Source organism: Geotrypetes seraphini, chromosome 4, assembly GCF_902459505.1.
Source record: "Geotrypetes seraphini chromosome 4, aGeoSer1.1, whole genome shotgun sequence".
NCBI lineage: Eukaryota > Metazoa > Chordata > Amphibia > Gymnophiona > Dermophiidae > Geotrypetes > Geotrypetes seraphini.
In genome coordinates this window covers 191,878,428-191,905,047 of record NC_047087.1, presented here as the reverse complement: position 1 = coordinate 191,905,047, position 26,620 = coordinate 191,878,428, and the positions used below count along the sequence as shown (strand labels likewise).

At 44.6% G+C, this 26,620-nt stretch overlaps 1 protein-coding gene across 1 annotated transcript in view; it reads left to right on the top strand.

Moving 5' to 3' along the window:
- The first annotated feature begins 870 nt into the window (after positions 1-870).
- Positions 871-26,620, top strand: part of DDX21 (DExD-box helicase 21) — a 157,272-nt gene continuing 131,522 nt past the window's right edge. Inside the window, exons 1-3 of the mRNA XM_033941918.1 lie at positions 871-1,049; positions 23,896-24,123; positions 25,014-25,089. Of these exons, the coding sequence (XP_033797809.1) occupies positions 954-1,049; positions 23,896-24,123; positions 25,014-25,089 (400 nt within the window). The 5' untranslated portion in view covers positions 871-953. The remainder of the gene's footprint in view (positions 1,050-23,895; positions 24,124-25,013; positions 25,090-26,620) is intronic.

The following is a 26,620-nucleotide window of genomic DNA, read 5'->3' as shown; positions in this document are numbered from 1 at the left end:
TGTGTGACTACAGTATTCTGTTAGCATGATATTTCTGTGTAGCATTCTGTAATAATTTGGCTTGTTCAGTTTTCTTGATAGTAGAGGGTATATATGTGAAGGGGAGGGGAGACAAGGGTTTTGTTGATCCTTGCTCTGAATTATTTGTATTTATAAAATGACAATTGTACAGAATATTGTTTCTTTTTATACTTTAATAAAATGCATTCAATATAAAATCATAACTGAGGCTTGTGTGGATGGGATCAGATGATTTGTGGGGACCGAGCTCGCGGAGATGGGGCGGAAACGGGGTTTTTAAATTTTAGTCCTAGTAGTTTGCCGGTCCACAAAATAATTCTTTTTTTTCTGCCGGGCCACGGGTGTAAAAAGGTTGAAGAACACTGGTCTAGAGAACAAAAAAGAAGAAACAAAGCCTCGAATTACTGAGAAAGTAGCAAAAAAAGGCACTGAAGACGTCTCAACCAGCTAGGGAATATAAGTCTTTTATTGAAGTGTAGTTAAAACAAAACATGAAATCAATCGAATGAAGTCTAGCCATAACCATAATCCTACTATGACTTCTGTCGCTTCATGTTCTGCTATAAGCCACAGTTTACGTTCTTCTAACCAAGCCGATAACGTCTTTAGGAAAAGCCGACCTAAGCACACGAAGCTCGCATCCCTATCCTTCCCTTCACCAAAGCTTGCGCACTGAACTACGCCTTAAACTAATGTAGAGCGTACACGCTTATAATAACTAAGGCAGTCTCAACCGAAGTACGTCTTTAGGGCGTGGCTATGACGACAAAAGAAGGCGGTCATTAATGCTGCTAGCTTCTTGTCACGTGGAACGGAAGCCGGTTGCTGTTGTGTATAGCGGAAGTGACGAGCCTTACCTCTTTCTTTTTTCCGCCGTTTCCGGCACACGAGTGAGCAGTTCCCGAGTGTGGGGGGAACTGTGTACCGAGAGTATGCCCAGCAGAGTCTCTTCGGACGTCGAGTGTATGGAAGTGGACAGCGCAAAGACTATGGAGCATTCGGAGGAGAAAAAAATCCGACGACGAAAGGTGCGGAGGTGGCGTAGGTGGGCCGCGTGTTAGAGCAACATTGATAGCCTTTAGATCCTCTGACAAACATACTCAAGTTTTAGTGTTTACTGAGTGACTTACAGAGTATGGAAGCTAGCGATATCTTATATACCTAGCATTGACTCACTGGCAGAGCGGCTGCCTCTTCATCCAGAGGTTATGAGATCAAATCCCAGTGCTGCTCCTTGTGACCCTGGTCAAGTCATTTAATCCTCCAGTGCCCACCGGCCTTGAATGTCGGCCTTGAATGCCAAAAGCCACAAAAAGGCGGTATACAAGTCCCCATGCCCTTTCCTCTTATTATACAGTAGAATCTCAGTTAACCGGTTCTCTCACTACCCTTTCCATGTCGATGTGTCAGAGGAAAGGCCCTGTTTGGGCTGGCTGCAAGTAACTTGTTTTGAGGCTGCCTCCTGCTGACCAACTACGCTTCCGGGAAGGAAAGGAGAGGGAGCGATCGATCGATGGGGTTCCGGTCTCTGGACCACCACCTGCTTCTGCCACTTCAGGACTTGAGGGAAGAGGGCTTTGCTGCTCAGGACTGTAGCCGGTTTGGAGAAGCCCTAACAGCTGAATGACAGGGGAAGCACCAAAGCTGTTGGGGCTTTTTATTTTTAATGGCACAGGTATTGTGTGTGTGTGTTACACATGCACAATATCCTCCCTGATTAAAAAAAATGCCATGTTGGCCCTCCTCAACGCCCCCCTTCCCCCAAGAACCGGCACTGGGAATCCCTCTCCCGCACCATCAAAAATTGGCAGGAGGGATGTCCACTCCCTCCTGCAACTGCGACCCCTGTGCCAATGAAAATTAGCAGGAGGGATGCCTACTCCCTCCTGCCACCGGATGCTCCCTCGGCCCTCTCCCACTCCCAAACCTCCCCCATACCTGTTCAGAAGTTGAGAGCAGGAGGGATTCTCGGTCCCTCCTGCTCCAAGGACAGCCACTCCAAAATTGTGGGTCTTCCTGCTGCATCATGTGATGCATGGGGAGGGACCTAAGGCTTAGACATCTGAGCCAATCAGTGTCTTAGGCCCCTCCCCATGATGCAAGAAGCAATGGAAAGAAGAAGGCCTGCTATTTTGGAGTGGGGGAGCATCCGGTGGCAGAAGGCAGTGGTTATCCCTCCTGCCAATTTTTCTTTTGTTGGGAGGGGACGATTCAGGGGGATGGCCTGGGGTGGGGTTGCCTTGGCATGATGTAATGGAAAGAAGAAGGCCTGCTATTTTGGAGTGGCGGTCCTCGAAGCAGGAGGGACTGAGCATTCCTCTTGCTTTCAACTTCTGAACAAGTACGGGGGAGGTTCGAAGTGGGGGGAGCATCCGGTGGCAGAAGGCAATGATTATCCCTCCTGCCAATTTTTCTTTTGTTGGGAGGGGAGGGGACGATTCAGGGGGATGGGGTGAGGTTGCTTTGGCAATAGGGAGAGGACATCCCTCCTGCCTCTTTTAATACCGGGGTCATGGGAGGGGTCATTGAGGGGGCTGTCGGGGTGGTGATTTTGGCGGGGAGAGTGGGCATCGCTCCTGTCTTTTTTGGTACCTGGATTTGGGGGGGGGGGGGGGGGGGGGCAGGTCATTTTTTTTTTAATGGGCACAACATCTGTGCCCATAGAAAAAAAAAAGAAAAAACCCCAGGCAGACCTGATCTATTGGCTTTTCACGGATGGATTTCCCAAACCAATTCTGGCATGCAAAGTTAGGGCATCAGTCGGATGGCTGATTTTAATATTAATACCCTCATTTGCTTGCCAGAATCGGAGAATGAGCGATCATGTGGAAAACCACGTATTGAGCCGATTTGTGCATTGGGTTGGCAGAAACGATCAGTCGCTAAACCAGTCTAGTGACGATCTTTATGATAGACTTTTTTGTGCATCTAGCCCTCTATCTCTTCAAAGGCCACCAGCAGCTCTCCCTACATACTTCCATTGGCTGTAACAGTCGTTTCAAGTGTTTTCAAATTGTTTTATGTTTTCTTCTTTTTTCTTTCTTAATTTTTTATATACAGTATTTATTTATTCAGTTTTTATAGGTATTTGTATTCTCAAGTACCATTTTGATTTTCATAAATCCTATATCATTGGTAATGTTGCTCCTCATTACATATTACTGTTTCTATATTATATATTTTGTTTTATATTAGATATTCAGTCTTGCATTCTTTTAGATTTATAAAGTTATGGAGAAAGCTATTCCAATTATGGGCTTATTCATTAATGTCTATTTTATATTTATTTTTATACACATTTTATATGTATATCTTTAAATCTATTTCTTTTGCATGGTTTTATGTTTATAAATCAATGTCTCATTTGTTTGATCATTTTAAACCTTTTTATTTTATTTATTCATTTAAATATTTGTATGTGTATTTGTTCTTATTGTTTTTAGACTTCTGATTCAGGCCTTTTGGCCAAAACATGATCATGTCGAGTCCTTTTTACTACCTAATAAATTAATCCTTGTATACACCATTGTTGGGTTTGGTCTCTTTCTCCTGTTGTGGTATTTTCTGTTGACCTGCGGTGGAGATTTTTCTTCTGATTTTGCATGGTTTTCTTTAAAACATTATCAGCAAACATATTTCTTGAATGATTCTTCCTTAGCTCTGAAGTTTATTATAGTTGACATTACAGATGGATAATTCCTGGATACTCATATAGCCAAGTCCTCTTCTTCAGCAATTAAGGTTTGACTGTGGTACTTGATAATATTTACAAGAAAATGAAATGGAGACAGTGCTTGTCCCATTTGTTTTTTTTTACTGCTTGTAATTTAATTGTCATTGTGCAATTCTGTTTTTAAGTGCTCACTCACTTCCTTCCAAATTTCAACAGCATCAACAATAAAACAGCCATTTTTCTGTTTTTGTTTAAAGCTTCAGAAATAGGTTTCAAGATTCTCAGCATATCTCCGATATTTCTCTTAATCCCAATGTTGTGGATTTTGCCCATAACAGTGCCATCTATTTTCTCTTGATTTTGTTCATAAACTGTCATTAGAATAGGTCAGTACAGAGTTCTATCGAACATCTTGTGGGAGCGTTAGCTTGGTTCCACCCATTCTTTTCAGAGCTGCTGCTTCAAAATAATTGTTATGGAACTAGTTAGCAATTTCAATGACATTAGTCTTTATTTCTGGGGCACTGAAATCTTTGGTTAGGAGGTGCAGCAAATGAGCACTGCAACCATATGTTGTTAGCTTTGTATGCTCTTCTAAATTTCTTCTTATCTTGGATACATTTGCAGCATTGTCTGTGACTAAACTGCATACCAGACATTTGAATTTTTGTTCACATTTTATTATAGCTTTTGCTTCTACTATCCTAGAAATATTCTGCTGTATGTGTATGTTTCCTTTTTTTTGTTACACAAGCACGTACAACAGGGTCAATATGGACATTACTCCACCCGTTAAGGCTTAGGTTAAAAATTTTACCTTCTAGACCTGTTTATCTATCAATTTTCCTGCAACATCTGCTCTGTTGGGAGGACTGTATCTTGGTCTCAGTGACTTAACCATATTAATGATGACAATTTGAGGCAATCTTTTAAGAAATATGATAAAATCAAAACATTTACCAACCCTGAAGATTCTGCCTGTTTAAGAACATAAGAATTGCCATACTGGGACAGACCAAAGGGCCATCAAGCCCAGCATCCCGTTTCCAACAGTGGCCAACCCAGGTCCCAAGTTCCTGTCTAGATCCCAAATAGTAAAATAGATTTTATGCTGTTTTTCCTTGGAATAAGCAGTGGATTTCCCAATTTTTAGGAAATTATCCAAACCTTTTTTAAACCATGCCAAGCTAACTGATTTCACCAAATTTTTCAGCAAAGAATTCCAGAGTTTAACTAAAAATTTTGTGAAGAAATATATTCTCCAGTTTGTTTATTTTGTGTTTTTATAATATTTTATTAAATTTTTCAAATACAAAAATGAACAATTAAAACATTACAGTGAAATAGTACTACATTAAATTAAGCTGCATATTCACAAAACATAATAGTCAGTCAGTGTTATCATTACTTACAATACTCATCAAGAAGAGCCCATGTTCGAGTAAAACTAGCAATATTATTTTGCTTGAGTGTTAATATTTCTTCATATTTCCTGATAACAAACAGATGATTCCACCATTCAAGAAAGTTAAGCCTAGAATTATCTTTCCAATTACATATACTATGATGAATGGCTATCGCAATCATAGAATGAAAATTTTTTTTTTTAATGATGTTGGTAACGAGATATCTGGGTTTGATGAATGTAGTATGATAGATTTATAAGACAAAGGTAACATGTTATCATTCGTATGCAATATGTCTCCATTTGTTTTTAATCTGCTACTTAATAGCTTTGTTACATATCCCCTAGTCCTAGTATTCTTGGAAAAAGTAAACAAGCAATTCACATCCACCCTTTCCATTCCACGCAATATTTTATAGACCTCTGTCATATCACTCCTGAGCTGTCTCTTCTCCAAGCTGAAAAGCCATAGCTGTTTTAGCCTTTCCTCATAGGGAAGTTGACCCATCTCTTTTATATCATTGTTGCCCTTCTCTGTACCTTTTCTATTTCCACTATTTCTTTTTTGAGATAGCGTTGACCAGAATTGCACACAGTATTTGAACATAAGAACTGCCATCTCCGGATCAGACCGTCGGTCCATCAAGTCCGGCGATCTGCACATGTGGAGGCCCAGCCAGGTGTACACCTGGCGTAATTTTAGTCACCCCTATCCCTCTATGCCTCTCATAAGGAGATGTGCATCTAGTTTGCTTTTAAATCCTAGAACGGTGGATTCTGCAATAACCTCCTCTGGGAGAGCATTCCAGGTATCCACCACTCATTGCGTGAAGCAGAACTTCCTGATATTTGTCCTGGATTTGTCCCCCCTTAGCTTCAGTCCATGTCCTCTTGTCCGTGTCACATTGGACATTGTAAATAATTTTTTTCCCTGCTCTATTTTGTCGATTCCTTTCAGAATTTTGAAAGTCTCGATCATATCCCCTCGCAGTCTCCTTTTCTCAAGGGAGAACAATCCCAGTCTCTTAAGTCGTTCCTCGTATTCCAAGTTCTCCATGCCTTTTATTATCTTCGTTGCTCGTCTCTGCACCCTCTCCAGCAGTTTTATGTCCTCCTTTAGGTTGGGAGACCAATGTTGGACACAGTATTCCAAGTGTGGTCTGACCATTGCTCTATAAAGCGGCATTATAACTTTCCCCGATCTACTCGTGATTGCTTTCTTTGCCGCTGCCGCACATTGTACCAACGATTTCAGGGTCCTATCTATCAGTATACCCAGGTCCTTTTCTTGTTCGCTCTTAACCAGAGTTGCACCTGACATTCTATACTCGTGTTCCTTGTTCTTTCTGCCTAAATGCATTATTTTGCACTTTTCCACATTAAACTTCATCTGCCATTTCTCCGCCCATTTCTCTAACTGACACAAGTCACTCGGGAGTTCCTTGCTATCCTTCTGTGATCTGATTGTCCGGCAAAGCTTTGTGTTGTCTGCAAACTTGATGATCTCACTGGATGTTCCTTCTTCTAGGTCATTGATGAAAATATTAAATAAGATGGGCCCAAGTGCCAAGCCCTGGATCACACTGCTGGTCACTTTCTCCCAGTCTGAGAACTTCCCATTTATGCCCATTCTCTGCTTTCTGTTCTCCAGCCATTTGCCTATCCATCTTAATATATCTCCCTCTATTCCATGGCTTTGTAGTTTCCTGAGAAGTCTTTCATGTGGAACTTTGTCAAACACTTTCTGGAAGTCCAAGTATATTATGTCCACCGGTTCTCCACTATCAATTTGTTTGTTCACGGTCTCAAAAAATTGAAGTAAATTCGTCAAACGTGATTTCCCTTTCCTGAAGCAACGTTGACTGGCTCTCATCAGGTCATATGTATCCAAGTGCCGGACCATGCTATCTTTAATCAGTGCTTCAACCATCTTTCCAGGGACAGACGTAAGATTCACAGGTCTCCTCTTGATCCTTTTTTGAAAATTGGCGTGACGTTTGCTATCTTCCAATCGTCTGGTATCTGTCCAGTTCTAATTGACAGCCGAACCGTAGAGCGATACAAAGGTATTATAACATTTTCATCTTTGTTTTCCATTCCTTTCCTGATAATTCCTATTTGCTTTCTTGGCCGCCACTGGATTTCAATGTATTCTCAACAATGATACCTAGATCCTTTTCCTGCGCATTGACTCCTAATGTGGAACCCTGCATCACGTAGCTATAATTCAGATTCCTCTTTCCCAAATGAATCACTTTGCACTTGCTCAAATTAGTCATCTGCCATTTTGATTGCTGGTCTCCCAGTCCCAGTCCTCTTGCAATTTTTCACAAACCTCTTACGATTGAACAACTTTGTGTCATCAGCAAATTTACCCCCTCTTTTACGAAAGCATAGCGTGGATTTTAGCACCAGCAGCGACGGTAACTGTTCCAATACTCATAGAATTCTTATGAGCGTCGGAGCAGTTACCGCCACTGCTGGCACTAAAACCCACGCTATGCGTTTGTAAATGAGGGGGTTAATTATACTCACTAGTTATTCTCATTTCTGGATAATTGATAAATATGTTAAAAAGCAGCAGTCCCAGCACAGACCCCTGAGGAACCCCACTGTTTACCCTTCTCCATTGAGAATATTGACAATTTAAACTTACTCTCTGTTTACTTTCAACCAGTTTTTAATCCATAATAGGAGATTACCTCCTATCCCATGACTCTCTAATTTTCTCAGTAAGTCTTTCATGAAGTATTTTGTCAAACGCATTTTCAAAATCCAAATACTGTACATGCTATTGACCGGCTCACCATTATCCACATATTCATTCACACCTTCAAAGAAATGCAGGAGATTGGTAAGTCAAGATTTCCCTTGACTAAATCCAATTCTCTCATTAATCCATATTTATGTATATGTTTTGCTGTTTTGTTCTTTATAATTGTCTCTACCATTTTGCCCGGCACCGATGTCAGACTTGCCGATCTATAACTTCCTGGATCACCTCTGAAACTCTTTTTAAAAATTGGTGTTACATTGGCCACCCTCCAGTCTTCCGGTACTATGCTGGATTTTAAAGATAAATGACAGGTTACTTAGCTGCAAGTTCTTTTTTTAATTCGGTCAGCATTCTGGGATATATATCATCCAGTCCAGGCGATTTACTACTAACATAGTAGATGACGGCAGATAAAGACCCGAATGGTCCATCCAGTCTTCCCAACCTGATTCAATTTAAATTTTTTTAATTTTTTCTTCTTAGCTATTTCTGGACAAGAATCCAAAGCTCTACCCGGTACTGTGCTTGGGTTCCAACTGCCGAAATCTCCGTTAAAACCTACTCCAGCCCATCTAAACCCTCCCAGCCATTGAAACCCTCTCCAGCCCATCCTCCCCAAACGGCCATATACAGACACGGACCGTGCAAGTCTGCCCAGTACTGGCCTTAGTTCAATATTTAATATTATTTTCTGATTCTAGATCCTCTGTGTTCATGCCACGCTTCTTTGAACTCTTGTCACCGTTTTCCTCTCCACCACCTCTCTTGGGAGCGCATTCCAGGCATCCACCACCCTCTCTGTATAGTAGCATTTCCCAACATTGCTCTTGAATCAACCACCCCTCAACCTCAAATTATGTCCTCTGATTTTACCATTTTCCTTTCTCTGGAAAAGATTTTGGTCTACGTTAATACCCTTCAAGTATTTTAATGTCTGAATCATATCTCCCCTGTCCCTCCTTTTCTCTAGGACAGTGTTCTTCAACCGCCGGTCTGTAGAAAATTCCTGCCGCAGTGCTTAGCCCAAAGCTTCCCCTCTGACTCAGCTTCCTGTTTCCACCCAGGCAGTTCGAGTCAGAGGGAAGTTTTGGACTGAGCACCGCGTTGCCGATCTGAAGTGCTGTTGATTCCGGGGGGAGAAGGAGGCCCGTTGCTGAACTTGAGTGCCATCACGGGGGGGGGGGGGAGGCGTTGCTGATCTTGTTGCCAAAATTAGAAAGAAAGGTGAGAGGAAGGGAGAGAGATGGGCCTGTGATGGATGGAGAAATTGAGAGAAGGGGCGGATGATGGAAATGGGGGGAAAGAGAGAGAAGGGGCAGATAATGGAAGTGGGGAGAAGGGAGAGAGAAGAGGGCAGATGATGGAAGTGGGGGGAAGGGGGAGAGAGAAGAGGGCAGATGATGGAAGTGGGGAGAAGCGGGCAGATGATGGAAGTGGGAAGAAGCGGGCAGTTGATGGAAGTGGGGAGCAGGGGCAGATGATGAAACTGGGGAGAGAGAAGAGGGCAGATGATGGCAGTGGGGAGAAGGGAGAACAAATGCTGAATGGAAGTGGAGAAAGAGAACACATACTGGATGGAAGGAGGGATAAAGAAAAAAGACATTTGCTGGATGGGGGAAAAAGATAGTTAGTGAGATAGGGGATGGGTGAAGGAAAGGGGTGGCATGCTGTGGGTAGACACAGTGAAAAGAGGGAAACTGAGGACTGAATAGTAAGAAAGAATTTAATTTAGATGGAGGCAGAAAATAAAGAAGGAAGACCAGAGAAGGAAAGGGAAGAGAGAGAGATGCCAGAGAACAGGGAAGGAGACAGAAAGATCAGATCTGAGCAGAGGAAATGAGAAGAGAGAGATGCTAAAAACCACAGGGGGGAGGGAAAGAGAGATGAAAGGAGAAAGATACCAGACCATGAGGGAACAGAGGGAAAGATGATGGATGCCAGACCAAAGGGGGGGGTCTAGAGGAGAGATGGCAGGGGGAGAAAGACAGTTTCTAGAAGGGGCAGACAGTGGATGGAACGGGCAGATGCTGGATTGAAGAGACAGGGCAGATGCTGAAAGGAAAAGAGTGAAAAGAAGATAAAAGCAGAAACCAGAGACAACAAAAGGTAGAAAAAAATCATTTTATTTCTATTTTGTCATTAGAATATATCAAATTTGAAATATGTACCTGCTAGAGCTGATGTTAGACATAACTGGGGAGTGCAAAGCCCAGGCAGTGCTTCTTTAGCTTCCAGCTGGCTTAGAGCTCTCTCTGACCAGGGGGCACTCCCCTAACACTATTCCTGTCATGTGTGACTGCAGTATTATGTTAGCATGATATTTCTGTGTAGCATTCTGTAATAATTTGGCTTGTTCAGTTTTCTTGATAGTGAAGGGGAGGGGAGACGGGTTTTGTTGGTCCTTGCTCTGTATATTTGTATTTATAAAATGACAGTTGTACAGAATATTGTTTCTGTTTATACTTTAATAAAATGCGTTCAATATAAAATCATAACTGAGGCTTGTGTGGATGAGATCAAATGGTTTGCGTGGACCGAGTTCGCAGAGATGGGGCGGAAATGTGTTTTTTAAAATTTCAGTAGTTTGCCGGTCCACAAAATAATTTTTTTATTTCTGCCGGTTCACAGGTGTAAAAAGGTTGAAAAACACTGCTCTAGGGTATACATATTCAGGGCTTCCAGTCTCTCCTCATACGTCTTCTGGCCCAAGCCTCCTATCATTTTTATTGCCCTCCTCTGGATTGCTTCAAGTCTTCTTAGTCCTTCGCCAGATAACGGTCTCCAAAACTGAACACAATGCTCCAAGTGGGGCCTTACCAATGACCTGTACAGGGACATCAACACCTTCTTCCTTCTACTTGCTATGCCTCTCTTTATAAAGCCCAGCATCCTTCTGACATTAGCCACCTTGTCGCACTGTTTTTCGCCTTTAGATCTTTGGACACTATCACCCTAAGGTCCCTCTCCCCATCCTTGCATATCAGCTTCTTACCTCCCAGCATATACGGTTCCTTCCGATTATTAATCCCCAAATTCATTACTCTACATTTCTTTGCATTGAATTTTAGTTGCCAGGCATTAGACCATTCCTCTAACTTTTGCAGATCCTTTTTCATATTTTCCACTCCCTCTTCGGTGTCTACTCTGTTACAAGTCTTGGTATTATCTGCAAAAAGGCAATGTCACTCACAAACATATTGAACAGGATCGGCCTCATCACCGAACCCTGAGGGACTCCACTATTCACCTTTCCTTCCTCCGAGCGACTTCCATTAACCACCACCCTCTGGCGTCTGTCCAACAGCAGGTTCTAACCCAGTTCACCACTTTGGGTCCTAACTTCAGCTCTTCAAGTTTGTTCAACAGCCTCCTATGAGGAACCGTATCAAAGGCTCTGCTGAAATCTAAGTAAATTACATCTAGCATATGTCTTCGATCCAGCTCTCTGGTCACCCAATCAAAAAATTCAATCAGGTTCGTTTGGCACGAAGTAATATTGGATCTGGTCCTCAAAAATGGAGAGAGTATCTCTAATGTTCTAGTGGGTGCCCACCTGGGAAGTAGCGATCATCAAATGGTTTGGTTTGATATAATGACTAAAGTGGAGAGCAGCCGCATGATACTTAAAGTCCTAGATTTCAAATGTACGGACTTTAATGAAATGGGAGAGTACCTGAAGAAAGAGCTGTTAGGATGGGAGGACATAAGAGAAGTAGAAAGACAGTGGTCTAAGCTGAAAGGAACGATAAAAATGCGAACCTTTATGTGAAGAAAATAAATAAAAACAAGAGAAAAAGGAAGCAGAAATGGTTCTCCAAACTAATGGCGGAGAAAATAAAGGCTATAGAGTTGGTGTTTGTGAAATATAAAAAAAACCAAGAAGAGGAGTGCGGAAAGGATTATATAGGGTAAAACTGAAAGAAGCCAAGAGAGAGAGATGTCTGGCGAAAGCACAGGTGAAAGAGCAAATGGCTAAAAATGTAAAAAAGGGAGACAAAAATTTTTTCAGATATATTAGTGAAAGGAGGAAGATGAAAAATGGAATTGCTAAAGATGCTGGGAACTGATATGTGGAGAGTGATGAGGAAAAAGCAAATGTGCTAAACAAATACTTCTTTTCTATGTTCATGGAAGAAAATCCTGGAGTAGGACCGAGATTGTCTGGCAAAGTTATGCGAGAAAATGGAGTAGATTCTGCGCCGTTCACGGAGGAGAGTGTTTATAAGCAACTTGAAAAACTGAAGGTGGACAAAATGATGGGACCAGACGGGATGCATCCCAGGATACTAAGGGAGCTCAGAGAGGTTCTGGCGCATCCTATTAAAGACTTGTTCTGGGAGTGGTTCCTGGGGATTGGAGGAGAGCAGATGTAGTCCCTTATTCACAAAAGTGGTCACAAGGATGAAACAGGAAACTACAGCCTCACTTCGGTTGTTGGAAAAATAATGGAAGTGCTGCTGAAAGAAAGGATAGTGTACTTCCTTGAATCTAATTGGTTACAGGATCCGAGACAACATGGCTTTACAAAAGGTAAACTGTTCATTCTGTCAGATTAATCCATTACATCTTCCAGTGTTACAGAAATTTGTTTGAGTTTCTTTGATTCATCAGAATTGAATACTATTTTTGGCATTAGTAACTCTCAAACATCATCTTTTGATGAAGACCAAAGCAAGGAATTCATTTAATCTCTCTGCTATGGCCTTGTCTTCCCTGATAGCCCTTTTATCCTTGGTCATCTAACGGTCCAACCATTTTTTTCCCCAGCTTTTAATATACTGGGAGAGTATTCCTAATATCCACTACTCCCTCCATTATAAAGCATTTCTTCGTGTTATTACTAAATCTGCCACTTTGCAACTTCAAATCATTTCCACTCAATTTACTGCTTCCCCTTCTCTGAAAAAGATTTGTTTGCATATTTAATATCTTTCAAGTATTTGAATGTTTGTATCACATTTTCCTTGTCTTTTCTAATCTCTCTAATCCTTTCCTATTCTAATCTCTTCTCATATGACATGGCATAAACCCCATACAGTTTTTGTTGCTTTCCTTCGTATTGCTTCAATTCTTTTAATGTATTTAGTAAGACATAGCCTCCAAAACTGAATGCCATACTTCAAGTGGAGCCTCATCAGTGACTTGTACAAGGGCATTAATGCCTCTCTCTATCCTTTTCTGGCCACCACATTGTTTTGTGATCCTCAACCACCTATCGCTTTCCCTTGTCTTTAGCTATGTCCCTTCAGCCATGCCCTGTAGCTGTGTACCACAGGCAAGGCTGGTTTTTAAGCTATTATCCCAGGACAAGCAGGCAGCATATTCTTGACTGATGGGTGACGGCACCGACGGAGCCCCGGTACGGATAATTTTAGAGTGATTGCACTCTAAGAACTTAGAAAGTTCTAGTTAGGCCGCACCGCGCGTGCCTTCCCGCCCGACGAAGGCGCGCGGTCCCCAGTTTCTTAGTTTCCGCGGAGCTAAGAAGACACGTGTTTCCAACGGCTGTTGGAAATTTTTTTCATTGTTACTCGCCTTCCCGCTTGCGCGTTATTTTTCTTCGAGAATTGTTCTCTTTCTTATTTTATTTCATTTGTGTTAAAAAAAAATCAATTTTTTTTTTTTTTAAATTTTTTTTTTTTTTTTTTTTTCCGGTCGGCCCTGGCGGGGCCTGTTGGCACCATCGAAGCCTTGGGTTTCGATTTTGCTACGGCTGTTTTTCCCTTCATGCCCCCTTCACCGGGTTTAAAAAAATGTCAGCGGTGTGCGCGCCCTATATCATTATCCGACCCGCACAAGTGGTGCCTACAGTGTCTGGGTCCGGACCATAGGGCAGAAACGTGCACCCGCTGTAGTTCTCTTCAAAAGAGAACTTTAAAAAATCGTCAAATACAGCAGCGGATCCTTTTCGGTACCGCTATGGAAGTTCCACCGGTATTGACTCCTGCAACTTCCTCCAAGTCGACACCGGTAGTGTCGGCACCGCAAGATCCATCGCCGGTGTCGCACCCTGTAGGTAAGCCGGCTAAGAAGCCTTCCCCTACTATTCTCGGGCCGCCAGTCGAGCATGCAGTGAGCCAAGTCCTGCAGACTGCGCGCCGGCCCCGTAAGCGCTCCGCTCCCATTGAAGTTACTGCCTCTTCATCGGCATCGACTTCGCCTGAGCGTCGAGCTGCACCGCAGGTACCGAGCAAGAAAAAAGCGGTACCGGTGCCATCGGGACCGACTCTGGATGAGCGTATTGCCTCCATCCTACAGGTCCAACTTAAGGAGCAACTGCAATAATTGCTCCCGGCTCTGCTGACTCCGAACCTTCCAGTGTCGGTACCTACTGAGCCTTCGGTGCCCATTGTCGACCAGCCTCTTTTATCGGCATCGACGTTATCGGCACCGCTAAAATCTATATCTATGCCTGTTCTGTCGGCAGAGCCGAAGTCTCTTCGACGTACGGCTTACTCGGCTTCTGATCCGGTACCGTTCTCTGACACCCGTACCGCTGTACAGTCACCAGGTACGGTATCGACACGTTCAGGGAAATTGGTACGCAAGACCAAGCATACCGAATCCTCCACTCCCCTTTCTCAGGGCCGTCTTCAATCGGTACGGGACCCTGACTTGTGGGATGACTTTGACGATCCCCTCGGTACCGAGGAAGATTATTCGTCTGATGAAGATGATCCATCGGTGCAGAATCCTGCTAGTAAGCCAGAGCACTCCTCCTTCACCAAGTTCCTAAAGGAGATGTCAGACACCCTTTCAATCCCTCTAGAGTCTGACTCTAAAAAATCCAAGGCATTTCTCGATGCTTTGGATTTTGACCAACCTCCCAAAGAGTTTTTGAAGTTACCCTTCCATGACATCTTGAGGGAAACTTTTTACAAGAATTTAGAAACTCCTCTAACTATTCCAGGAGCCCCTAGGAAACTGGAATCACTTTATAAAGTGATTCCTATTCCAGGGTTTGACAAACACCAACTTCCTCATGAGTCTCTGCTGGTGGAGTCGACCCTGAAGAAATCTACGGGAGCTAGTGTATATGCCTCTGTCCCTCCTGGCAGAGAGGGCAAGGCCATGGATAAATTTGGGAAACGTCTTTACCAAAATGTGATGTTGGCCAACCGTTCAGGTAATTACGCGTTTCACTTCTCTTTTTACCTGAAACATCTCATCCAACAGGTAGCCTCTTTTCAAAAGTATATTCCGGACCGAAAATTTCCTGCATTTCAACAATGCACCTACAGCCTGTTGCAACTCAGGAAGTTTATGGTCCGTTCAATTTATGATACTTTTGAACTGACATCACGGGCCACTGCTATGTCTGTAGCGATGAGACGATTGGCATGGCTTCGAGTCTCAGACCTGGATGTGAACCACCAGGACCGGCTTGCCAATGCGCCCTGCCTAGGGGATGAGCTGTTTGGGGAGTCCATGGATACCACCACACAAAAGCTTTCTGCCCATGAGACACGGTGGGACACCTTGTTGAAAAATAAGAAGAAGCCTCCTCCTCCTCGTCCATTTAGACAACAACCATCGTATCAGAGGAGGTTTTCTGCTCGGCCGGTTCAGCCTCATCCTCCTTAACCTCGGAGGCAACGCCAACAGCACCAACAGGCTCGTCAGCAACAGCCGCCTACCGTAAAGCCTGCCCCTCAAACTAAGCCGACGCAGCCCTTTTGACTCCCTTCTCCAGGGCATTGCCAGTCTTCCTCCCTCCTGTCCTCTTCCACAGCCCATAGGAGGTCGACTTCACGTTTTTCACTCTCGATGGGAAGTAATCACCACCGACCAGTGGGTGCTCTCGATCATAGCCCACGGCTACTCCCTCAACTTCCAGACTCCTCCGCCCTTAGGCCTACCAAAAGAGTCTGTTTCCAACAAATTTCAGTCCCTCCTTCTCGCTCAAGAGGTCCAATCCCTCCTTCTTCTCAATGCCATCGAAGAAGTTCCTCAAGATCAGCGAGGCCAGGGATTTTACTCCCGGTACTTTCTAGTACCCAAAAAGACCGGAGACCTCAGACCAATATTAGATCTCAGAGATCTCAACAAATGTTTGGTCAAGGAGAAGTTCAAAATGCTATCTCTTGCCACCCTATACCCTCTTCTTTCTCAGGGCGACTGGCTATGCTCCCTCGATCTCAAGGAGGCGTACACACACATTCCTATCCATCTGACGTCCAGGCAATATCTACGCTTTCTCATCAACCAACATCATTATCAGTACAAGGTGTTACCCTTCGGCCTGGCCTCCTCTCCCAGGGTGTTCACCAAATGTCTGATTGTGGTTGCGGCCTATCTCCGCTCTCACAACTTTCAAGTCTTCCCTTATCTGGACGACTGGCTGATCAAGGCTCATTCTCCTCAGGCGGTTCAGCTTGCCACCAATCAAACCATTCACTTCCTTCGACTGTTGGGGTTCGAAATCAATCTACCCAAGTCACACCTCATTCCAACTCAGTGACTTCAATTCATTGGAGCCATTCTGGACACTATTCGGATGAGGGCGTTTCTTCCACCAAATCGCCTTCACACCATCCTTTATCTCTGTCAGCAGGTGTTTCAGCAAACTTCCATCTCTGCAAATCACATGATGGTGCTCTTGGGACACATGGCCTCCACAGTACATGTCACACCCTTCGCACGTCTCCACCTGCGTACTCCTCAATGGACCTTAGCGACCCAGTGGTCCCAAGCGACGGATCCTTGTTCACAACACATATCTGTGACCTCGTCTCTTCGACAGTTGCTTCTTTGGTGGTTGACATCTTCAAATCTATCCAGAGGTCTGCTGTTCCATCTACCTCCTCATCAACTAGTCATCACCACGGATTCCTCCCCTATGCCTGGGGAGCTCACTTGAACGAGTTCCAAACTCAGGGGTTTTGGACTACCCAGGAAAAGAAACACCACATCAATTTCCTGGAACTCCGAGCGATGTTTTATGCCCTCAAGGCATTTCAACATCTTCTCTTTCCTCAAGTACTACTCATTTGCACAGACAATCAAGTTGCAATGTACTACATCAACAAACAGGGAGGGACGGGCTCCCGCCTGTTGTGTCAGGAAGCCCAAAGGATTTGGTCTTGGGCGATAGCTCGTCACTTATTTCTGAAGGCTGTCTACATTCAAGAGGAACAGAATTCCTTAGCAGACAATCTCAGCAGAATTCTTCAACCTCACGAATGGTCTCTCGATCCCACGACTCTTCAGTCCATTTTCGCTCAATGGGGCACTCCTCAAGTGGACCTTTTTGCAGCTCCCCACAACCATCAGCTGCCCCTGTTTTGCTCCAGACTCTCCTCTCCTCACCGTCTGGCGCCCGATGCATTTCTCCTGGATTGGACCAGTCTCTTCCTATATGCATTTCCCCCTCTACTGCTCATGCTGCGGACATTGTTCAAGCTCAAGAGGGAACGGGCCACCATGATTCTCATCGCTCCACGGTGGCCCAGGCAACATTGGTTCTCCCTTCTACTTCAACTCAGTTCCAGGGAACCCATACCTCTTCCACTGTTTCCTTCTCTGCTTACCCAGCATCAACAGTCCCTTCTGCATCCCAACCTGCAGTCTCTGCACCTGACAGCTTGGTTTCTCTCGGGCTGACTTCGGCTCATTCACTCCTTTCTCAGCCTGTCCGTTCTATCATGGATGCTTCCAGGAAACCGGCCACTCTTCAGTGTTATCAACAGAAATGGTCTCGGTTTTCTTCCTGGTGCCTCTTACATCACCATAATCCCATGTCTGTAGCAGTGGGACTGGTGTTGGACTATCTTCTTTCCTTGTCTGACTCTGGCCTTAAATCTACTTCTATCAGAGTTCATCTTAGTGCAATTGCTGCTTTTCATGAGCCGGTCCATGGAAAACCCCTCTTGGCTCATCCTTTAGTTTCTAGGTTCATGAGGGGCCTTTTCAATGTGAAACCACCTCTTAGGCCCCCTCCTGTAGTCTGGGATCTCAATGTGGTTCTTTCTGCTTTAATGAAGCCTCCTTTCGAACCTTTGGCCACAGCACATTTCAAATTTCTTACTTGGAAAGTGGTCTTCCTTATAGCTCTCACTTCTGCCAGGAGGGTCAGTGAGCTGCATGCACTAGTGGCCGATCCGCCTTTCACTGTTTTTTACCATGATAAGGTGGTCCTCCGTACACATCCAAAATTTCTCCCTAAGGTTGTGTCTGAATTTCATCTTAATCAATCCATTGTCCTACCTGTATTTTTTCCGAAGCCTCATTCTAATCCAGGTGAACAGGCTTTGCATACCTTGGACTGTAAACGTGCTCTGGCTTACTATCTTGAACGCACCAAACCTCACAGATCATCTCCTCAACTGTTTTTGTCCTTTGATCCTAACAAGTTGGGTCATCCTGTATCTAAATGCACCCTGTCCAATTGGCTTGATGCTTGCGTTTCATTCTGTTATGCTCAGTCGGGCCTGACACTGGAAGGTTCTGTCACGGGCCACAAGATTAGAGCTATGGCAGCGTCTGTAGCTTTCCTCCGTTCCACTTCCATTGAGGAAATCTGCAAGGCTGCTACTTGGTCCTCAGTTCATACTTTTACATCTCACTATTGTCTGGATGCATTCTCCAGACGGGATGGACACTTCGGCCAATCTGTTTTACAAAATTTGTTTTCCTAATGGCCAACCTTCCCTCCATCCCTCTTTTTGTTAGCTTGGAGGTCACCCATCAGTCAAGAATATGCTGCCTGCTTGTCCTGGGATAAAGCACAGTTACTTACCGTAACAGGTGTTATCCAGGGACAGCAGGCAGATATTCTTGCGTCCCTCCCTCCTCCCCGGGTTGGCTTCTTAGCTGGCTTATCCTAACTGGGGACCGCGCGCCTTCGTCGGGCGGGAAGGCACTCGCGCACGCGCGGTGCGGCCTAACTAGAACTTTCTAAGTTCTTAGAGTGCAATCACTCTAAAATTGTCCGTACCGGGGCTCCGTCGGTGCTGTCACCCATCAGTCAAGAATATCTGCCTGCTGTCCCTGGATAACACCTGTTACGGTAAGTAACTGTGCTTTCTGTGCACAGAATAAGTAACTGGTGGTGCTTGACTCATACAGCTCCCACTAGATGCTCTCCTTGACTATCATCTTTTGGCACCAATTTTTGCTCCTCCTCCTCCTGATGGCCTAAAATTGAGTTATAAGTTGAGATCTACTTTGAACAGTTATATACTGAATTTGAATTAATATTTACGGAAGAATAATTTTCCTAACTGTAAAATAGGGAAAAAATTATTTATTTATTTGTATTTCTATCCCGTTCTCCCTGGAGCTTAGAACGGGTTACAATTGACATTCACAGTAAAATACAGTACACATTTACAGGTGTTTGTAGGTAGAAGAGGGGGAACAAGAGGAGCGTGGGAAGGGAGGAGGAGGGTTGAGAGAGAGGGAGCTGGAGATTAACAAAGGGGAGCAAGGGGGGGCTGTCCATTAGGACTATTCAGTTGAAGAGATGGGTCTTCAGTAGAGAGTTGCGCGGGGACAGAAATCCCACCCATCCCCGCCAAAATCCCACCCGTCCCCGCGAGGAATCCCTCTGTCCCTACCCATCCCTGCGAAGAATCCCTCCGTCCCCGCCCATCCCCGTGAGAAATCCCCTGCGTCCCTGCCCATCCCTATAAACTTCAGAAATAGTTATTTTATTTAATTATGCTACTGAATTAAAGGCTCTGGTAGAGACCCATTTACAAATAAGCAAAGAGACTTTATTAATTTGGAAATATTAATTGGGAAGAATACATACTTTGTAAATGGGTTTCTACCAGAACCTCTAATGTAAATATAAAATATAAATACTCAGCTGATGAGAACCCCCAAGCTGTCAGCTGAGGACTTCCTTTGCAGTTGGCCGGGGGGTCCCTTTTGCCAAGATTGGCAGGCAGCAGAGTGTCCCTGAGTCACAGATGCTGGCACTTCAGTGGCTCATGGATGTTGCCAGTGACTGTTGTGCTTGGTGGAGGGGAGTTCTGGCCGTCTCTAGAGGAGGTCCTTTGCTGGCGGTGCTTGGGGATCCCCACCAGTCACAGCAAGGGTCAGCAAGTACTTCAACACTGTAGAAATAAAACCAGAAATGCATTTCCTTTTCTTTTGAACCCAATACAAAGACATCTGCTATATACATTTCCCAAAGTTAACATATTTTAGTCAATAAATTCTGTTTTTTACCTTTGTTGTCTGGAAACTTATTTTTCCATCAAGTTGGTCCCAGTTTCTTTTTTCCACTTTCCCATCTTCTGTAAATTCTTCTGTTGCTGTCCATTGGTTCCTCCTATCATGGTCCAGCATTTATCCCTTTCTCATCTTTCATGCCTGCCCACCAGCCCCATGCCCAACATTTCTCCTTCTATCACCCCACTCCAGCACCATGCCACATCTCTCCCTCCATTCCCTTCACCACTGTCCAACATTCCTCCCTCTTGCATCCCTTTCAATTTATCCCATTGTTCCCTTGCCACCACATTTCTCACTCATCTTTTTCTTCTCTATCATATTCTGTACTTCCCTCCCTATGACCAAAAATTCTCCTCTTTTTCCGTTCGCCGTGTGTACACAACCATCTCTCTCCCGCTCACTGATACACCCAAACCCAATTCTCCCTTTCTATTCCCTCCCCCATCTCAGCATCTCTTTCCCTCCCTTCCTCTCTCCCCAGTTCATGACTTCTGTGTCCAAAAATGCACTCTCTCCCACCACTTCATTCGAGTCCAGATAACAGCAGGGGTTGGAGGCAGCCTGCAGCATGCCATATGTAGCCGTCCCAGTAGTCTTCTCCTGAAGTCAGAGCTGACATCGGAGGGAAGGCTTTGCATCAGTCTGGCGGCGGCTGAGGTGTCAGATGGGAGGGGGTAGATACTGGATGTAGGAGGTGAGAGGAGACAGACTGTAGATAGAAAGGGGGAGGGATCAGACACACTGGATGAAAGGGGAAAGATAAGACAAGCTGGAATGCCTGGGGAGAGAGAAAAAGACAGATGATGGATGTAAAGGAGAGGGGAGGAAGACATTGAATGGAAAGGAGGAGAAGGGGAGGATACGGATGGAAGGGGGAGAAAGAGAAATGAAGCAGATACTGGATGGAAGGGGGAGAAAGAAGAGTGGATGATGGATGGAATGACAGAGGGGGGCAGAAAGGAGGAAGAGAGGAGATAGATCAGATGCTGGGCAGAAGCAGCAGACAGGGGCAGATGCGGGATGGGAAGAGGGGAAGGGGCAGATGCTGGATGGAAAGGAGAAAGAGAGAGAGAGGGCAGATGCTGGATGGAAATGGAGGAGAGGGAAGATGCTGGAGAGAAAGGGACCTCAGGTGAGCATCAGAATGGCCGTGCAAGTCTACATGGGTCCAAATGGTGCCACACACTGCTAGACCCCCCCCCTAGAATGCAGGGCTATGGAGTCGGTAGATAAATGTTCCAACTCCGACTCCTCAGTTTTTTGTACTTCTGACTCCGACTCCAGGTACCCGAAATTTTCTCCGACTCCGACTGCACATCCCTGCTAGAATGGGATAGACTCTGTGCTTTTGCCGGCAGAGTGGTGAGCCAGTGAGTCTCACATCAATAGTGAGCAAACTAATGGAAACTCTAATCAAACACCAATTAGATAAGATCCTGGATGTTGAGAATCTACGGGGATCCCCGTCAACATGGATTTACCAAGGGGAAATCCTGCCAATCCAACTTGATCAGCTTCTTTGACTGGGTAACGGGGAAGCTTGATCTTGGAGAGTCCTTGGACATTGTATACTTGGACTTCAGCAAAGCATTTGATAGTGTCCCACACCGCAGGTTGTTGTGCAAAATGAGTTCTATAGGATTAGGTGACACTTTGACAAAATGGGTTGGGGACTGGCTTGGTGGTAGGCTTCAGAGGGTGGTGGTGAACGGCACCCCCTCCGTAACGACGGCAGTGATCAACGGAGTGCCGCAGGGCTCGGTCTTGGGCCCGATCCTTTTCAATATCTTTATAAGGGACTTGGCTGAGGGGCTTCACGGTAAAATAACGTTATTCGCCGATGACGCCAAACTGTGTAATATAACAAGCAAGAGCACAACGGACAATATGAAACACGACCTACTCCTATTGGAGCAATGGTCTAGGACCTGGCAACTGAGTTTCAGTGCCAAGAAATGCAAAGTCATGCACCTTGGCAGTCAAAATCCATGCGAGACTTACACCCTAAATGGCGAGATCCTAGCAAGGACTGTTGCAGAACGGGACTAAGGGGTAATCATCAGTGAAGACAAGAAGACTGCCAATCAAGTGGAGCGGGCTTCATCTAAGGCTAGGCAGATCATAGGATGTATACGTAGGAGTTTTGTCAGCCGCAAGCCTGAAGTCATTATGCCGTTGTATAGATCCATGGTGAGGCCCCATCTGGAATACTGCGTACAATTCTGGAGGCCTCATTACCGCAAGGATGTACTGAGGCTTGAGTCAGTCCAGCGAATGGCCACCCGGATGGTCTCGGGACTCAAGGAACGGCTGGATAAATTATGGCTATACTCACTCGAGGAACGCAGAGAGAGGGGAGACATGATCGAAACGTTCAAATATCTCACGGGCCTTATCGAGGTAGAGGAAGATATCTTCTTTTTCAAAGGTCCGACGGCGACAAGAGGACATCCATGGAAAATCAGGGGCGGGAAATTGCACGGCGACACCAGGAAATACTTTTTCACCGAAAGAGTGGTTGATCGCTGGAATAGACTTCCACTTCAGGTGATCGAGGCAAGCAGCGTGCCTGATTTTAAGAAGAAATGGGATCGTCACGTGGGATCCCTGCACAGAGCTAAATAGGGGAGGGTCATTAGGGTGGGCAGACTAGATGGGATGCGGCCCTTATCTGCCGTCTTTTTCTATTTTTCTAAACAAGCCCTCCTCCCCACCCACCAGGTGTCCTCCACCCAGGACAGGACCGAATCTGGGTTCCCAGTGGCTGAGCAGTGAGCCGGTGCCGTGATGCAGTCCAGCCTACCGAGGCATCCCCTACTGCATTCCTGTCCTTTGTATTAGGGAGGTCTGGTGCCCCAGAGAAAGGAGACCTGCAGCCATAGAGCAAACAAGCAGCACGTACACAGCTTGAGCCTTGCTTGCTGACCCCGCCTCGCCGGACCAATCAGCAAGCAAGGCTTTCAGCTGTGTACGTGCTGAGCTCACTGCTCAGCATGGCTGTTTCTGCCGTGATGCCGGACTTGTCTCTCAGCTCTATGCCTGCATCGCCAGAATTTAGGTAGGCCTGTTTTCATCCCCGTGGGAGTCCTGTGGGCCAGGGGGGCGTCCCCGTGGGAGTCCGGTGGGCCAGGGGGGGATTCCCACAATTCCCGTTCCCGTGCAGACCTCTAGTCTTCAGCCTTTTCTGGAAGGTCATATAATAGAAATAATAAATTGTAAGAATACAGGATGACTGAACAGATCATCACCAAAATGGAATTATTTAAATTGCCCATGGCTAAATCATGTTTCTGGCTCTGGAACAGGATACATCATATTTTGCTCTAGAGGAGTGGCCTAGTGTTTAGAGTAGCTGCCTCAGCACCTTGAAGTTGTGAGTTTGTTTCCCACTGCAGCTCCTTGTGACTGGGCAAGTCACTTAATACTTCATTGCCCTGTGCAAACTGCTTTGATTGTAAACCATACAGAAAAAGCGGTATATCAAGGCCCATACCCTTTACCCCTTTCTGCTGCTTTCTTATACTAAATTTTCTCATTAATCTTATGGCAATTCTTATGAGTCAGCTTTAGGAGGTATACATTTTTATTTTTATTCTTTTTAGCAGCATGAACCCCTGCATGAAAGTAGTTACATACAGTTCATATACTGAGGATCACCTGGTGTTAATTCTGTCATTTAAATCTACATTTGTTTGTCTAACACCATTTATATATTTCATTGTTGATACATACTTCACAAAAGCATGTGCTGAACTTTATTCGTACCATGCATTAAAAATCTAGTATCTGTCGAAATGGTCACAGGCATAATTCATCTGCTCATTTTTTTCTTCACAGAAAGATAAAAAGGATAAGACTCATAAACATCATAAGAAATCCAAGAAATCAAAACATTTGGAAGATGATGACTTGGAGGCACCCAAACCCAAAAAGATCAAGAAAGGGAAATCTGAGGGGGAAGAAAAGAGAGAATCGCTGAGCAATGGATTCTCACACTCTCAAGCAGGATCTGAGTCTGTTGAAGACTTATCTATTGGAGAGTATGAGAGTGATGAAGAACAGGAGGTAATGTCTGGCTGCAAGGATAGATGAACACACTTTCAACTTCTCTTACTCCTGTAGACATGTATAGCTGCTTATTTGCCTCTTTTTGGTAGGCATGGAATCTTTGGAGGGGATTTGATTATTGAATATTAGAAGTTTGAAAACTCTCTCCTCTTGTTCTGGAGCTCTGCTCTGATTTCCTTTAAAATGTTTAGAGTGAATAAATTATGCTGGTTCTGTGATTTATTTTTTTTTCTTTCTTTTTGGGGGGGTTGTTTTTGTTTGTTTTCGAGGGGAGAGGAGTCAGTGACAGGAAGTGAGAGAGGTTCATCCGACTAATAGTGATTTATGAACTGTTGACTGTCCAATCTCAGCCCTCACCAGGTCAGGTTTTCTCCAATATGCATGAGATCTATTTGCATACAATGGGGGCAGTGCGTGCAAATAGATCTCATTCATATACATTGGGGAAATCCTGAAAATCTGATGGATTGCGGTCTTTGAGGGTTGAGGTTGGACACCCTTGGCCTAAACTGTAAGTATAAAAGAAAAACTCTTTACAGAACTGTTTGAGGTTATAGCTCACTAAAATAAAAAAAGATTTGTGGTAATGAGCTGTGGCTATGTAGCACTAACAGTGTAAATAATGTGTAATAAGTTGGTAATGCAAATATTTGATTCTTCCAAGTCTCAGCAGTCGAAGGGGTAGGCAGTGGTAATAGCAGGGCAAGGTAAGGAGATGAGGTGGAGAGCTGTTGGTGCAGGTTAGAGATATGCTCAAAGATCACTTGACAGGTGTTGATAATATAGACATGGTAGGATGTGGCAGGGATAAAGCAAAGGCAGGTCAAAGTTAGAAACCTTTTCCAGCTGTGGTGGAATTCTTACTCTTATTCTTTTTAATTTGACAGGCATTAACAGCTGAACAGAAAGAAGGTTCCTTCTCCAATTTCTGTATTTCCAAGCAGACCATTGAACTTCTAAATGGTAAATTTCTTTTTTTAAATTTATAAATTTTCAAATCATAAATTGAAGATTAACTTGTACAGAAAGCAGATTCAAGACAGAAAAAATAAAAATATATCCATCCATCCATCCTTACAAAGCAATAAGAAATTATTTAACTTAAATCTACTCAAGTCCTTAATGAGATCCAAAATGTGACTTACAGTGAGAAAGAAAGGAAAAATACATCTTATAAGAAAATGATTAGCTAACTGAGGCAAAGACATCTAACTTTCATGTAGCACTATCCTTCTTCAGATGAGATAGGGACAGGAATGTCGTCAGTTGGAAAGGCTCAAAGAAAACAAATCTCTGTGTATTGTAATGAATTATACACTTGCACGGATGGTGGAGAAAAAAGGTTGCCCCTAAAGCTAAGACACCAGGTTTTTTTTTTTTTTTGAAATAATGTTTATTAGAAGCAGTTGCAACACAGATGACACAGATACCCAGCAGTACAATATCACCAGGTCCAAATAGAGAAAATACAAATTCCAACAATACACGTTCTGGTAAACTCAGAATAAGAAAGTAAAAACGGCCAATCTCTGAGCCAGTCAGTCACAATCTGCAAATTTTTAAATTATTCAAAGAAGAAGAACAGAAGCAACCCCCCAGCCATACCAAATGCACACCCCCCTCCAACACTCCATACAAAACACAACAGTCACTCCACAACCACACACACCCCCACAACCACACACTCCCCCACACATCCACCAGCAGGCCCCCCTGAAGGAGGAACGAGATACAGAGAGTAAGAAAGAGAAAGAACTGTAGACTCAAGAACGGGTTTCCAGCTGTGCCCCCAAATCCCCGGGACACAGCGACAAAGCCGTCTTCCATAGCCCCACATAGCAGCGCTGATCAATGCGTCCCCCCCGTGGAGAAAGGTGAATTTCAAATTGTGCTACCTGGGCCATCCGATGGAGCCAATGATTAAAAGAGGCCACCTGATCAGACACCCAATATTGCAAGAGAAGCTTTTTCACCAAAAGGAAGGCTAAATAAATAAATTTCTGTTGAGGAGTCGAAAAACCAGCTTCCTCCAAAACTCTCAAGTCGCCCAACAAGAGCATGCCATAATCACGTGGGACAGGACGGTGCACTATGCGCTCCAGAAAAGGGATAACCTGCAGCCACAAATCAGTGGACGGGCATTCCAAAAAATGATGGGTCAAAGTCCCAGCAGCACGGCAACACCTGATGCAGACATCCCCCTCCCAAAGGCCCATACGAGCCCCATGCTTCCGTGAGATATATGCCCTATGTAATATCTTAAACTGCATTTCCCGAAGATCAGACGAGCCCCCCATGGTTCTAAGAGGACCAAACAAGGCAAGGAACGCGCTCCGATCCCCCAGGAAGCCCAGTTCCCTCCGCCATACAGCGGCCACATCATCAAGGGCGCCCACAGACAATTGTGCCCGCAACAGCCGACCCCATGTTGACAGACTGTTCTGAGCCGGCGGAACCAGAAAGAATAATGCATCCAAGGGACCACAGAGCCAAG